This window comes from Sceloporus occidentalis, unplaced genomic scaffold (genome assembly GCF_023333645.1).
Source record: "Sceloporus occidentalis isolate IW3139 unplaced genomic scaffold, rSceOcc1.0.p SCAF_77, whole genome shotgun sequence".
In the NCBI taxonomy this organism is placed as follows: domain Eukaryota; kingdom Metazoa; phylum Chordata; class Lepidosauria; order Squamata; family Phrynosomatidae; genus Sceloporus; species Sceloporus occidentalis.
Genome location: NW_028317057.1, coordinates 4,625,273 through 4,642,218, shown reverse-complemented (window position 1 = coordinate 4,642,218; position 16,946 = coordinate 4,625,273). Strand labels below are relative to the sequence as shown.

At 37.9% G+C, this 16,946-nt stretch overlaps 1 protein-coding gene across 1 annotated transcript in view; it reads left to right on the top strand.

Annotated features, from left to right (window-relative positions):
• LOC149285600 (calcium uptake protein 3, mitochondrial-like) overlaps nucleotides 1-16,946 on the top strand; it is a 65,819-nt gene that overhangs the window by 22,967 nt on the left and 25,906 nt on the right. Inside the window, exons 2-6 of the mRNA XM_089495188.1 lie at nucleotides 757-910; nucleotides 1,833-1,864; nucleotides 5,067-5,145; nucleotides 14,233-14,280; nucleotides 15,330-15,412. Of these exons, the coding sequence (XP_089351314.1) occupies nucleotides 757-910; nucleotides 1,833-1,864; nucleotides 5,067-5,145; nucleotides 14,233-14,280; nucleotides 15,330-15,412 (396 nt within the window). The remainder of the gene's footprint in view (nucleotides 1-756; nucleotides 911-1,832; nucleotides 1,865-5,066; nucleotides 5,146-14,232; nucleotides 14,281-15,329; nucleotides 15,413-16,946) is intronic.

The following is a 16,946-nucleotide window of genomic DNA, read 5'->3' as shown; positions in this document are numbered from 1 at the left end:
TGCTCTTGCAAGAAGCTACCAAAAGTTCATAGCGTGATAACAATTTTTGCAGTAAATGAAGAATAGATTGCGTCTGTCTTGGTAGATGTCAAAGCAACATAACGCTTACTGGACTTTCAAGCTGTAAAAACCCAACATGCATTCTTGTCTCTTTGTATGAAGTTAGTTGAAGGAAGATGAAGCCATTGATATTAAGAGTGCTATAGTGGGATATAGTTTGTAGGCTACAGAGAGTTTTATAGCTTGGTCAGGCACCTTCATCACATGCACTTGCTTGCTATGATAGGGGAGAGCTTGGAGGGGTTTTTCAATGAGCGCTGCACTCTGGGTAGCCTCCTAATTCACCCTAACCCTAGGACCAAGCCAAGCATGAGGTATATGACATAACTGTTAAGTTTAATTAACTTACTATGTTGGGCAATGATTCTTCAATCAAAATGCAATAATCATCTTGGATCTTTAATAAAACCTTACAGAGACATCTCTTTTTCTCTTTGTTACTTTCTAAAAACGATTATTCCACTACTAGCTTTGTTGTCACCATCTTGTCCGTCGTATCCCACTTTCTCTATCAACAGAGGCTTTCTCTCTTTCACCAAGCTACTAGGCTTCAGCAGAAAACTTTCCATGGCCACTTCAAGCCAAGTCTTATGCAGCTCAGTTTTGGTAAAAATGCTGCCACCAGCAAATCACATAAAACAGCCAAATGTTAAGAACATGGAACTGACAGCACAATTGTGTCTCTTTTCTTTACAGGGTACATCAGGAAGATCAGATATGGAGGATTTAGACATGTATGCAAGTTCCCGTGAACAAAGGTTTCGTATCTTTGCATCACTAGAGTGTGAAGGTCAATTGTATATGACGCCAAAGGATTTCCTAGAATCTGTTACTACCGACGAACCAAGAAGTAAGTCACAGTTATAATGCTTGTTAATCTAATGAACATATTCTGTTTGTGCAACCACAATGTAAATGGCCGTGATAAAATACATACATATATTTGTATATGATAATTTTATTAAGGAGACTAATGTTACTTAACGACATAATTTTGGGTTTTTTTTGTTACCTTTATGGTTTGAGTTGACAAATAACGGTGAATACAAGTTTTATTTTGCTATTATGTTATGTTATGGGGTTGTCTTAAACTAGGCATTGAGGAATATCTTAACTTTGCTCCCTAGGTAAAGTGTAATCTGTGTATAAAGTTGTTAGCCCACATCTAACCATAGCAAAGCAATGACATTTGGAACAAGGTATCCTGACCACCAAAAATGGTTATAAGGACAGTCGTACCCAGATTTTGTCCTATGCACTTAAGTCACCTAAAAAAGATGTAGCTTGTTTGATTTATTGGTGGCTGCTGTCTACAAACTGTCAGCATCTGCGGGTGTATTGTGCATGTGCGGTGCTGTGATGGGGGATCAAGTCATCAGGCCCCCAATGCTCTCTGCCCAAGTACATGAACACTGCCTGGGCCTATATGTGCTAATGGCTTACTACGCTGCCCAAGTACATGAACATTGCCTGGGCCTATATGTGCTAATGGCTTTTTACGCTGATGTTCTGTTTAGTGTTTAGTGTTTTAGGTCCAGGACAAATATCACTATTGCGCACAGCAATACTTTTACATATGTTATCTATTTTTATTTCATATAAGTATTATAACAGAGCAGGAGATAATTTCAGTAAGTTTTTAGGTTTGCAGTGTTGTTCAGTTAGATATCTTAGAGGTCATTCGCAAACGTGCTAAAAGTTACAGAATATTCTACGCACTCCAAAAATATTTGATCCAAATTCTTTATATAACCCATTTTTTCTTTTGCCAGGTGCTAAAAATTGGAGCACAATTTCAAAACAAGTAAGTGCCATTAATGTGATATCGGTATGTCCATTAAAGTACAAAAATAGCATAATTATAAAAAACGTATGTATAGTGTTATATGGTCTAAGAAGAGGTTGTTTTGGGAACACTCACAATATCATTTTTTGCAGCTTAGGGATGTTCATTGTGTCAGAATTGTTAGTGTTTACCCATCTGATTCATAGATCCTTTTACAGTAGATAATCATCATGTATTTAGTCCCAAGTAAACCAAGGAAAGATGTAGAATATCTACTTCTCTGCATCAGACCATCTGCTCCCGTGGGATGCGTGAAAACCATATATAGCAACCAATGGAACACTTCTACTGATTTGGTCATTCCATTGGTTTGACCGCTTTTCAAACTTTGTGCCAGAATCACTTTTTACACATAACCCCAATGTTTCCTGTGTCTTCAGAGAACACTTGTTCAAGTCATATTCCTTCTTCCTTTGAATATGGACTGGTGTAAGTTTGACAGCTTCAATAAGTAGTTAAATAAGAGGTTTAATACATTTCATGAGTTAGATTTGAAGTCCACGTTGTACAAGTTGTCTTGTGAAGTTCTATGTTACCAGGATTATGTCCTACGCTCATCCGCGCGTGATGGGGCTATATGCTTGCTTTTGTGGTGTGAGGGACTTTCCATGATTTCAGACCAGTTTATGATGGTTGCGATCATTTTACCATATTTGGCAAACAAAGTTGTAAGCTGTTGAAAACTTGGAAACACTTGTAACGTGCTTCCAGTGTGGTAGCATCTTGGATGGTCTGCGCTTCTCATATTTTCCATTAATGCTTCAGAAATGTACTGTACTGTGTAGCATATCTTTGTAATTCCAACACATTCATATTCATGTTAAACCTCGGGGATTCCACACCTTTCATCAAATTGCACCTGGTATTTGAAGTTGGCAGGTGCTTTCACAATAAACAATACGAGCAGAGGAGGAGATGAGTGAGTTGTCATGTCCATGGATGTCTTATTAACTCTTCTAATACCATGTATACCTGAGTCTTCACTGACAAAACTGGGGTTACATCAGTCCCTCGAAAGTTTTTTAACTTCTAATTGAGCGTAATGTATAAAAACACAAGGGAATTTATAGAATGCTTATAAATATTATTATTAAAAGCAGTAGAATAGACTGCTTATAGTACGGCATTAATATTTATTATATATTATTCTCTGGCACATGGTCATAAGATAATCTGTACTGACTTTGTGTCCGCTGCAGTACAGTAGCTTGCAATGTAACAGAGATAAACTGAATGTACAAACTGGGAAGTCTAGCAAAGATTGCATTACATGGACGACGACCTGGTTTTTTACTGCAATGAGCTGCTGCTTGCTGAATCGTTCCATCATACAAGAAGTGTTAATATTTATAATTAATTAAATATTTATACTGGTTAACACATTTCAAAGTAATGACACAGTCCTCTCCGGGAGTGTCTTTTTCAGTGTAAAGCTTATTATATACAAAAAAATAGACCAAAATATTCTCCTTAAAGTGGATATCTGCAAGGACTCCTCAAATCCCAAGAAATATAACCAGTAAAAAACAAAATATCTCTTAGAATACTCTCTTAGTAAAGCCGGACTGGATGACCCCCTCGGGGACACGGGTGGACATATGCAAGAAAGGACAAAAAGGACAAAAATAGTGTAATACTGTCTCTTTACAAAATCTCTCACAAACAAACATGCACTGTGCAAAATGTGCATTGGTAAAGCTTATTAGTTGAACTTAAAATGTGGCTGTTTCATGCAGTTTTTTGGGGAACAAAAAGTTGCTTTGTATGAAAGTATATATATTGTATAAATACTGGGCTAGCCGATATTGGGCTGTTTGAGATAATAGTATGCTGTTGAATTTCATGTTAAATTAACAATTTTTTTCTACCATGTAAAACTAATACTACATGTTGGTGCTCTAAGGATGCACTAGGAGCTTTCACAGAAGCAGGTTAAGTAACTACAGTAACATCTCTTCTAAACTTCTTTTACCAGATTTCTGTATTTTTTGGATATATTGATGTCCAGTTTATGAATCTAGGTTTAGAAATTAGGCTCTGATTAAGTTCCAAATTATTAAATGACGGTTAAAAAGGATGCAGGAGGTATGAACCTCGGATTTTCTGATTTTTTTTTTCCAATAACGAAAATCAATGTGGAATGCATTAGCTCGTCAAATAAACGGCCCCATTTAAGATATGTCTACATTATCTACAGTTCATTCTATCAATAATTGAATTTTCTCTTATAGAATAGGATTTTCATTAAAATATCTATACCACTTCTGTTCTTGTCTTTGTTTATTTGTGGTTTCTATTGTTTTTCCAAAATGTATTCTTATAACTGTCTATAGCGTTCCATGGACAATACAACCCAAACTTGGTCTTTTTTGAGTTGCCTCAACTGTTTGAGGTGAGCTAGAGATATAATGCATGTTTAATGGAGGGGACTCTGTCTAAAGAAGCAGTGATGATGAGTGGGTCTTAATGGTAAAAAATAGTTCTGTTACGATATGAGTCAGTAAATATACACCTCCTCTAGTTTAGCGTACCTAGATACAGACCTAGGGCTGCATATGGACATCACATGTCTCCAAACGCTTCTACAGATCTTGGTGTAATTTTAAACTCTACTGCTGTTCTGTGGATAGTCTTTATGGTTTATTCACAGCACCACTGTTACATTTTCTTCTCTTTTTTTGAATGCATACTTGGGCAGCGGGCTGCCAAGACCACCATGTCTGTTTCTGCATGTGAGATATACTTGATATAGTGTTGATATTGTGTGAGATGCTTGATAACATCTCAGATACTTTATAGAACATATCTTCTGTTCTGACCAGGGGGGTTGGGTTAGCAGGATTACTTCAAAGACTAGTCTCTTTCTATACCAGAATCAAAACTGTAACAGCCATAAGACCATTTTGTTATATAAGCTGTCATTATGAAGATCTTATTTAGCTGAACTGACAAGGATCGCCTACAGAGGCTAATACCACAATGGGGAGAGAAGTATGCACATATTGCCTCATGTCCTCTCTTAGTATGACTTATTGGATCAACTGTTTCTTAATCCTTTAAGTTTGAAATATAAATCACAGGCACTGTCTCATATAAACTCTAAATCAGTATTGCAGTATTGAACTTTTCTTTGTTACTAAATGTTAATGTATTTTTATAGGAATTGACACAGATGCTGTCAGACACACCACCAGTGTGGAAAGGATCATCAAGATTTTTCCGAACCCTTGGAGATAAAGGTACTATATTAAATGAAAAGACGCAGTCCTGTTTCTTTGCTTTAATGTTCTTGAGTGGAACTTCTCTCATGCAACACTTTTAAAAGGACTATAAGGTCTCACATAAGACCGACCCACCTTGGCATCACCGATCATTCAGGTTTCCAGTGTTCCAAACAGCGGAGACAGGCTTTCTGTGCCTTTAAGCATCACTCTGTAAATAAATACCATCTCCATTAAGACCAGCAGATTGTAATAGAGTATAAGAACATTTTGGACAGGTTTTGTCACAGGTACCACAAATGATTAGGTTATCCACATAAGTCTCCGTTTTGTAGCACTTATTACAAACCGTTACGGTCCCCTTAATTTTGTTGCTTTATTCTTTCTCTATCCATACAATATTCATGTTCTATTGATGTAAGACCAGCTGTACTAAGCATATTATAGGAATAACAACTTAAAGCATGAGTGGTCTTTGAAGTTTCCTGGTGTCGGTCTACGTGTTTGTAGTACCGTTTTGTTTTCATAACAGTGAATTAGCTACATAAGAGGAATTGGTAGAATACCTGTTATTAAAGGATACAGTATTGTGTCATTTTACCTCTAAAAATGACATCCTTGTCATAAATAATCTCAGATAGCTTTTAGCATTCCCTTTTATTTCTGGCAGACTTTGCCATGCAGATGTGATAACATGCACTTTTGCTTCTAATCTGTCATTCCTTGGCAGTGCTAGAAACACCTTAATTTGTTAAAAAAATGTCTGTTTGATATCTGTATTTTCCTGCCAAGAATATGATGGCCCTCAATTTATAAATCCATTTTCTTTTTTTCCCATTTATCTAAAAGTTATTTAGCTCAATCTATACTTATCTAACTACTGTTGAATAGCATGCTGAAATGATCCTCAGTGATGTAAAATATTGTATTATATTATTATATTATAAAGTATTGTCTGATACAAATGATGCATTTAAGGATCCAGCTGCCTTAAAGAGCTGAGAAATACTTTTTGATTTTGTTACTCATCTGAATGTGTGCGAAGATCTGTTAGCCGACCGAAGACAGAGAATCCACTCCGAATCTGTCTCTTTTCATTTCCTACGTTTTACGTTTAAGGGTTTATTTCTAAACAGGTGTGGTCAACCTCCAGACATTGAAGGATGCAAAAAGAGTTGCATCTTTTTTTCATGATGTACCATGCCATCATGACTATAGTGGGCTTTAAGAGGAAGTCCCATGGAAAATAAATATTTTTAACTTGAGCAATACGGGGCAGTAATGTAGATTAGCATTGACAACCTGGTTTGGAAGCCTCACACCTACATATAAAGCAGAGACTCGGATTGTGCGGAAATTAATGTAGCTTGGTGATCTTGTGGTGGAAGCTCGAGGTCTAATCCTACAGACTTCTTTTTCAGTTCTCCTTCGTGGTGGGAGCAGCTTCAGGTGCTCATCATCGGTAGCCGGCACACAGTGTGACGGAGAACTGAAACAGATGACTATAGGAAAAGACCTCAGGCTTACTTTACTTTCCTATACTCTTTGCTCTCTTCTACTTTCAGGCTGATGTTTTTTTGATCTCCTAACCGGTCCAAAGTAAAGGGAGCATGAGATCTTTTCCTATAGACCTCTGTTTCAGTGCTCCCTGACGCTGCTCCTTTAGTCATCTTGGGATCCGGCAAAGTGATGGCCACAAAACTGGTGGTGGCAGAATTGGTGTCCCTGTATGGACACCATGCCAACGACCCATAGGATAGGAGGTGTGAGATCACAACCACTGCTCTCGTCATGCACAATGGTTTACCTTGGTAGTAAGCAGCCATATTGGGCTGTCTCCCCCATGGGGCAAAAAGCAGCGATCAGATCTGACTTTTAGTTTTTCACACATACATATAGATACACACACACTGACAACTGATCTGGACAATCAGCTGTTTTTTCCATTTTAAATGCAGGACTTTCCCCTTTAATAGAATTCTTGCATGGACGCTTCAACAGGCAGGTAGGGGACATGGCTGCACTACAGAAAGACTAAAAGTAAACATGGAAAGGCATCCCTACCGTGCCACTGCATTGCCCCATTTTGCCGACCATATGTGGTCGGAACTGAGATTGTTAAGGGAACAAACAAAAAATGTAATGCAACATAATGAAGAGAGATGGACAGAAATCAAATGACCTGCTGTTTTGGGATCTGCCCCTTGCATGGAAGCGCTCAGTGTCTGTGTACATGCACAGTAAGCTTTGCGCATGCACTTGTTGTGCTGTCTACCAATTAGGACATCACTGTTTGCTTACTGATCTCAGAGGGAAATAATCATGTATATTTTATTTTTAGTTTTCTTAAACTACATTTTCCTTGAAATAAATTCTGACTAAATGGTATCTTGGAAAATAGAGGGTTAAATGGCCCCTATTTACTGGCTTGCTGTCAGCCAGCAAAGCCATAACAAACGTGCCAACAAATTCATCCATGAAACCATTACAAGCTTGAGTTCAAACAGAACAATTTGCTTACCATGCATCGCGGGTGATTAACATGCTTTACTTTATTTGGTGTATCCAGATTCCTCTTACTGCAGATCTTTGAAGATACAAAGCCCGTGTGCTCTGCGTATTTAGCCAATAGGTATTTTTCTGTACTCTGGCCAAATACCTGCGCCGGGATGAAAACTGTTAATCCTGGTGTTGAGTTTCAAACCAGAGCAAGTCTCCACAAAATAGCAAAGAAGGCTCCCCCAAAAACAAAGCACCTTTACAAAGGTATGAAAAAACGCTGACATCCTCCTTAGCCTCTTGGACACAGATAGACAGTTGTATGCGATTCCTCTGATTATCACGGACAGCTTTAAGTCAAAGAACGGCATTGTGTTTCATGAGATGGAAAAAAACCTTTTTTCTAAAGTATTTTTCCTCTGGATTCTTAAGCCTAACTGCATTCATGAAGGCCCTAAGCTCTGTCAGTGCAGAGCTATCCTTTGCATGGCATTAAACCACTGAAAAAAACCAACACTGCTCTGTGACTACCTGTGACCTTTCTGTTCTTGTTTCAAGATACTAATCACACTTCTGGATGAGCAAGCTTGATGCCTGTTTTCACAACATTTTAGTACAAAATGCATCTTGAAAGTCACTTCAGCAGTGGAACCTCTATGGTCCTCCGATGCCCCTTTAGAACTGGGTTCATGCCATTCTTATAAAATGGTTTCCATTAAAGCAACCTTTGCCGTGTAAAGTATTGGTCCCATCCAGATGTATCTTTCTTAAAGTGACGGAATCATAATCCATTTACTTCAAACACCAACACAGCTGGCCAATGGCATATAAATAGTCATGGACATCTGCAGGTTGGGGCAACAAGGAGGCCTTGCCTCCTTAGAAGTTTGCCCAATGAATTGCCCATTTTGAAATACTGAGACATCAATCCGGGGCAGTTATAAGGAAAGTACTTCAGGAAACCATTTGGTCCGAATTGAAAGTAAGTAAGGGGTACAATCTAATAAAAGAGAGAATTGGTTAAAATAAAGGAATACCTAAAAGTGCAGAAACTATAAATCAATACACCGTTTGATCTTGGCCGTACTCAATTCCACATTTTTTCTGCTCCTGCAAACAGTAAACTTGTGCAATTATGTATTCTATAATTGAAAAAAAAGATACATAACACTATAAACCATAAGCAAGTAACACGAAGACATAGGAGATAGGTCCCAAGGAGATGCAATTTATTCTTCAAGGTATTTAGCAGATGCATAGCGTTAAATGCTGTACAACCCAGCATCATGTTGGACCCTTACCTTTGAAATTATTTTTGTACATATAAGTGTTATAAAAATGAAAAAATATCGCCTTCTGTGACCATTAAAGTTTTAATAAAATGTTTATTCATTTGTGATACACGCTAGCTGTCAAATTGTAACTTTTGTACCTTCATTTTTGATGTGAAAAATAGTCTCTTCTCTGACAAAGAGACTTCTTATGTCCCAAAAGATTCTGAGATTCTACCTCTTTTTCTATGTTTCCTGAATAATGCTATGATCGAAGCTGTATGGTAAGAATCTAAGTGTTTTTACAAAAAACTGACAATAATTAACAATAGAAAATCCCTTTCTCTGAGTTATACTATACTGACTAAACTTAATTTCCACATAGGCTATATGTTTCTTCTGTGAGCCGGTTCCTAATGATGTTTGACAAAGGAGACATATGTGTTAAATATCATTTTTGGCAATATTTTTTTGAAGGTAAACGTTAACATTTTACATCCAGTCCATGATTGACTTTATACTTTTTATTTTGCAGTGCAGTATTAGGAAGATAGAGAAGGTTCATATTTATGCACTTTTACTAGAAATATTTATCTCTGCTTCTTAATGCCACAATGCGATCTTGTGCTCTCTATGAAATCACGGTGGTGAAGAGATCTTCAGAAAGTTTTTTGCAATAACAATATCCTTCACTTAGGGTATCTTATTGTCCCAAGCTCACTCAAGATTCTAGCCATATAACCATTATGTCTAGGATGCAACCTGGGCAGACAAGATGTGGTTACTCAGAAGCTAGAACTTACAGGGTTTTTGTGAGCTCAGTCTAACTAGTATTGTGAAGAGTTCCCAGTATTTCCATCTGTACATGGATGTTCCTATTGAATTTATTTTTGACCCAGCGAAGTGGGCTGGCAATAAGTAAATTCACATACCTCTGTCTCCCAAATTAATCTGGAGTACACCCAGGTTCCAACAAATAAAACTATGGTTTAATGAACGTAAACGCTTTTTTTCTTCCTGTTAAACTAAAATGTAACTTTGCTTTGATTAATTCCGAACATTCTTTTCATGGAATCAATGTCTTAAACGCCTGTTACATATTCAGCATGAAGAGGGAGAATGTAGGAAGAACACATATGAAAACCATATTATTTTTAAAACAGTATAAGTGTAATTGGGAGGGAGGTGGGGGTAACACTTATCAGCTCCTTATTCACTGCATGGTACCCCGAAAAAATGGGGGCTTTAAGCGCATGTCACCTACGTAATCTTTGTCTTTTACCCGTCAGCCATAGTCTTATGATATGTTTATAATATTTTATACTAAGCAATGTACCCACCCCATGGGTTTTAAACTCCATCATTCTACTTTTACATTTTTTGGCATTCATATACTTGAAAATAATTTGTCATTTATGCCTTCCTCTCTTCATCTTTTCATTTGCTAATTGTTTCATTAGAATGCAGTTTGCCATATAACTTGTGCTGCTAGTTTATTGTATTTTATATTATTTTATAATATATTATTGCTTTCTGTTTCTGTTAACCTTTCCATTAATCCAATACCGGATTTACATTGTTTCAGTTTTGTTAATTGTTACTGTGCATTTCTCTCCTGTTAGCAAACTGTAAAGATATCGTTAACATGCAGAAATCGACTTTCATCATGAACTGCTATGGTATTGGCTAAGTTTGTTTCGATTAAGTAACCTTACCAGGTCTTTTTGTTTGCTGATACAAGATCCAAGCTTGTTTCTCAATAGTACTTGAGACTATCCACTATCGGAGACTGGGCAAACTAAAAGCGTCTACATGTACCAGACATCATTTCTTTATTGTATTAATCGAGTTCTGTGCAAATAAGATGCTGCCTTTTCATTTGTATTGAAACTGGCATTTATTGAAACCAACATCTGCTTGTTTTTAGCATAGTTAAAACAAGTTATTTTAGTGAAATATAGAAACATTAAATTTGACCGTAGACCGTTGGACCCATACATTCTGTTAATTAATTAATCAGTCCTTGATCTTCCTTTAGATAAAGGACAGCCATATGCCTACCCCATGGATTTTTAAATTCTCTTACTATTTTAGCCTCTAATACTTCTGGGAAACATATTCGTCATGTGTAACGCATTGTCTGCACCTCATGACCTATCCTTTTGGGACATCACTGTCCCTCTCAAATTATTATTAAGATAGGTAACACTGGCACGGATGTTTTCCATAATAACAGTAATCATTTATTTCCATCCTTCATTAACCTGCAGAACGTACCCAGAGCCGGCCTTAGGCGTTGTGGCGCCCTGTGCGGACTACTCCTCTGGCGCCCCCCCCCTCTGCCCCTTCAAACTACTCCCCCTCTCTACCCCTTCAAACTACCTCTGCCCCTTCAAACTACACCCCCCCTGTCCCTTCAAACTACACCCCCCCTCTGTCCCTTCAAACTACACCCCCCCGCCACTTCAAACTACACCCCCCCTTCAAACTACTCCCCCCCCCTTTCCCCCTTCAAACTACCCCCCCCCCACACTTACCTTGTTGCCGGAGTCCTGCGGTGAGAGCGGGAGGCATCCGTCTTCTCGCTCTGCCGGCATTTCATGTTGAGCGCCGGCACAGTGACGGAGTCACGGAGAGTAAGGGGCGCCGAGCGGTTGCTGAGAACTTCACGAGCAACCGCTCGGAGCCCCTGACCAGGACTTGGATTAAAGCATCGTTTTTTTCTTTAAAACTTTATTTAACATGAATGATGTTAAATAAAGTTTAAAAAAAAAAAAACGATGCTTTAATCTAAGTCCCGGTCAGGCGCCCCTGCAACCATGGCGCCCTGTGCGGTCGCACAGGTCGCACACCCCTAAGGCCGGCCCTGAACGTACCCATCATCTTAGCTACTTAATTATCATCGCTTCACGCAGACCATGTTAAATATATTGTCAAACTCATTACACAATGTTTAGAAACATCAAATCTATTTATTTGCATGTTGCAAAAACACAAATAGCTTTTTGAAGTGTAGCCATGTTGCGCTTTTGCCTCTGAGTGACCCGGCTTCTTCTATGGCGAGGACGTGATAGCTGAGCCACTGCCATTCCAGGATCTTTCTCCCATAACACTCAGAGCAGTCAAGCAGAACTATCTCCCTCTTTGACCACAATCTAGTAGTGCAAACAAAAGAAGGGAATGCTTTCAGGGACCCTTAGATAGCCCCCTTCACTTCTGATGACATGACACCTGACAGTTTGCCATACATGTCTTTGTTTCCCAACAAAGAGAGGAGCATCAAACAAAGACAACCAAATAATAAAATAAATGGGAGCTTTGCATATATAGTAAAGTTTGGTTTAAGCCACTTTATCAAAACACTCCTGTATCTGATATCTTGCCCACAGGTTTTTTTTTATTGTTTTGTTTTTTTTTAAGTACTTAGAAGGTCAATTATGTGGTTAATGCCCTGTTTCTGCAAGGTGATACTCAAAAACAAGAGTTCACAGCCTAGTAGGTATGTTTGTGTTTGCTACAAAACAATCCCTCCCTTTAAGGTGTAAATCCCTTTGTAGAAACAGTGTATCTAGTGTGGTTCATATACCTGGGTTGAAGGAGTTGTGTATAAGTTGAGATTTCTTCTCACTCCGAAAGCTATGAATGATGTTGCTCTTTCAGTCTGTACAGAATTGCTGAATAAAGGCATTTGTTATTTAATAGTTATTATTATTATACTTTATTTATAAAGCGCCGCCAGATTCAGCAGCGCTGTACAAGATGAAACATTTTACAGATAACGACAAGTACACTACAGCAATTGGCATACAGATATAAGAGGAATGAAGGGCCCTGTTCCTGCAGGAACTTACAATCTAGTTTTACAATTGTAAATGTAGGTGAATATAACGTGTTCTTACTCATTTTTAGGGCATAACTTTTCAGTCTTCTTTCTGAATCCCTTGTGGAGGGTTTCAGGGGGTACTTTCTAATTTTAAACAATAATGATATGTCGCAGGGGGTGCTTTTGTTTTAGAGGGTGTTGGTAGATAGATGACCATACTCAAACGTTTATTGTGACTCCATGATCCATTTGCCGCTGTTTATATTACTAAGTAAAACATTAAGAAATATACTAATATTTCTCAGATGCATTAATGGGCAGTCAAAAGTATGAGTAGCGTTTCAAGCGAGGAAAGAGGGACAGATGAACTGTCCTTCTAAAAAAGGGACACTTGGAAGGTATTATTATGAGTTAAAAGGTTAATACTGGGATATGTTGTTGACAGAAATTCTTATAAGAGGTACTCATTTGTAAAAAAAAAAATAAAAAAAAAATATAAACATTTGGTTAGAGTAAATGTATAGGTAAAGCAATGCATCCCGCCAACTGGTCATGGGTGTCTGTCCAGCAGAAGTATATATTATTATTATTATTATCTTTTATTTATAAAACGCCAAAAATTTACACAGAGCTTACTACAATACATATATTCAAGGGGTATGACAATAGTAGACAAACCGATACATTAGGTGGAGAGAGCACTTCCCGCAGGTTTACAAGCTTCTTGAGGGAATAATAAATCAGTACAGTAGATGGGAGGTCAGCTATAACACCCCAATGGTGCATCTGTCCATCTGGTTTCTTCACGTTCAGTGTGGTGGCCTGTCATGCCCAAACAGGACCATGAAAGAAGAGCAAAGAGGTGACCAAGTCACACTACTAATGATTTCTCGCCTGGGTTATTGCAGCTACTAACTGGTCTCCCCTTCTCGCGACTTTCACCACTTCAATCCATCCTGAACACTGCATCCACACTAATTTTCCTGTCCCACTGCTCTTCATCTGCTGCCCCATTCTCCTGTTCCTTCATAGGCAAGAGCCCTCTTCTCTTCTGTATCAGTGTGCTTTAACATGACAACTGGCCCCTCTTGTAACAGTGCTAGGGAATCTGCTGGTAATATACAGACAGATGTAATGTATAAAACAATAAATAATAATAATGTAATTTCTCAACGCTCTCCTGCAAATTGCTCAAAGTGCCTCCAGTGGCTGAAATTGTATGTTAGGCAAATTCTTTCAATCAATACTATATGGGCTACTATGTTGTGATGATAATGATTATGCCATAAAAAGAAGAAACTTAATTTCTTAACAGAAGCCGTCTGGTATAGTCATTGCTTTCATGTAATAAGCAGTACTATTCTTTTGCTGCTCCTCTAAATGTGAGATATGTATATATATATATATATATATATATATATATATATATATATATATATATATATATAACCATATGAGTAATAAAGAATTGATATAGCAAGCATACGATTAAAAAATGGTTTTATATTTCAGGGTTGATTTCCTACACAGAGTACCTGTTTCTCTTGTGTATTTTGACAAGTAAGTATTTCTGTACAAATCTTGTATTTGCATTTATTGCTCCACCATGCAGACCACAATTAAACAAAAGTAGCATTTGGAATGTATTTGCAAAATCCTAAGCACAATTACATTTCTAAGCAGTATATGATTTTAGGAAGACCAATGAGGGGCCACAACATTGCCACAAAATGTAAAATAAATAAAATAAAGCATACTGTTTATATATATGTGCCAAGGAGATGCATCAAATATCTATGTTATGCCTTAAGGTCAACTCCTCTCCACCTTAGGCGGACCACAGCCGTACAGTGGTCAGCAGTAAAGAACTCAGTGGCTGTAACTGTAAGGACAGGAATATTTCAGGACAAAATGTTCAAGCCAGGTCTTTACGAGGACACTAGAGACACTAATGAATCATGATCACAAGCCAGTCCAAATCAACTCCAAGACACCAAATCAGCCAACTAAGATTGTGCAAGGTCCTCCCTGAGTTGGTTACTTGAAAAAGAAGGTGAACGGTTAATAGCATTTTTCAGCATTTTGCTCACCAGTACTATGGCACAAAAATATATATTTTATCACACAAATTCAATGGAATTTATTTTATTATCAGTGACTATTCTGTATCTGTGTATTTGACCCCACATCGTAGTCACCATGTCTCCACTTGCTCTGCAGTATTTAATTCTTTTGTAACTAAATACAGCATTAGACGCATCATTCCTAGTACTGTTGACTGTCCAGACCCGTTCTATGATGGAGTCAAATTTGCCTAATTTATCATTTTTACCAAGTACACTCGTCATGTGGCACAAAAGCAATCATGTCTTGTTGCCTCCATAAAAACTAAAAAAGCATTTTAAATGTCTGTGTTGTTTTTTTATATGATTAAACCTTCAGAGAAAGGAATAAAATGACAGATCTGCTAAGGTTTATTTGCTTAACATACTAGAGTTAATGTTTTGTCTAAGTGGTAAATCATCTTTAACCAGCCCAGTGATGTTCTTATATAAATTTCTCGGCTATTCTTGTATGTTTCAATCAAGTGTCATCCATATATTTTGCAGAACCTCATGCAGGATTTAAAATAGCATTCAACATGTTTGACACAGATGGGAATCAAATGGTGGACAGGGAGGAATTCTTGGTGGTAAGTGTAGCCCTCATTAACTTGAAGGCAGACATATTGTTGGATTTGTGTCATGATATGAAAACTATTTGATTCGAAGCCGTGCTGGGGATGACTTATCCATCATGGAGCTTTAAGCCAGCGGCCGTTAAATGATGAATGCACGGCCGCAGGCTGCATATGTGCGTCGTACTTTTATACTCCATGTGTGGCAACGTGCCCCGTTTTATAGGGGCACAACGCAGTACCTGGGGCCAAACAGTGTGCCAAATGGCCAGTATAGGCCAGATTTGATGATTTTTACCATATCCCTGTTAACAAAAACCACATGCCAGATTTTTTTTTACATTCAGAATTAAAACCAGCTTTCACGTTTTATGCCAGGAGCTGGGGCAGTTTCAAACGTACAGATGTGAAAACAGAACTTCCAGCGCTTAAACTATAAAAGGCAAAGCAGCTCTAAATGTATTTCAAACTCAGAATGAGTGTATATCTATTTAGAATAGAATTTATCTATTAATTGTCCTACTATTTTACTTGCTGTAGTAGATTTCCCTGATGAAGCATTGATCCATTATTTTATTAACATATTACATGTGTCTCCACGTCGACAAAAAATGTAAAGGCCTTGTAGGTGGTGTATAAGTGGTAGATGGGCTGTACATGGGCAGAAATATATGTAACATGATTAAGAACATACAGATATATTAGTTTCTATATATCCTATGTTTGGCCATTATATTGTAAAGATTTCTGGTCAATATACTCAGGGACTACAATGGCCTACGTTATGCCCCTGCCAGAGAGCAATGGCCCCTCTGCACCGCTGTAGCCCATCACTAGAAGTGGGACAAAGAGATGGTACATACCATAACGGGGGGGGAACAAAAGGCAGTGTAATACATTTTTTGCCTGAAGCTAGCTTCTTCTTTCTACTTGTTTCTTTTAGAGCTCAGGTGCATTAGAGGGATGTTTAAAATAAGACGAGCACGTCTGAGTGGAACTAAATTAACTCCATCTAAACCATGTCAGTGTGACCAAGTGCTGTCATTGATGTCTGTTTGTAATACAAGAAGTTTCAAAAGTTCAAGGAAAGATAGGCAGGTAAAACTAAAATGACTCATAGCAAACATGAGAGATGGAAGCTGACATCCCAAAAATGTTCTGTGTTGGGTAATGAACTGCAAAAGAAAAATAAAAGGATCATTTGTTTGGGATTGATGGATAACAACGTTGTGTGGAATGTGAAAAAGAAACATTCTTGATGGTTTTAAGGAAGAGAGCGATTTAGGCAAAGGCGATAAGGACCCTTACAAGATGATAGAATAAGTAGAAGTTGATCTTATTCTAGACGTGTGTTTGAAGAAATTTCAACGAATCAAGCAAAATCACTGGCTTCACTGGCTTCATTTCGTAAAGATCCCTCATACTGGTCAACAACTGTACAGAAAACCAGGGGTGTAACATAGAGGTCCTAGGGGGCCCCAAAGACATGTTGGTGTACAGGCGGATACTTAAATATTAAATACAGACACTAATCACATCCGCAGCTTAC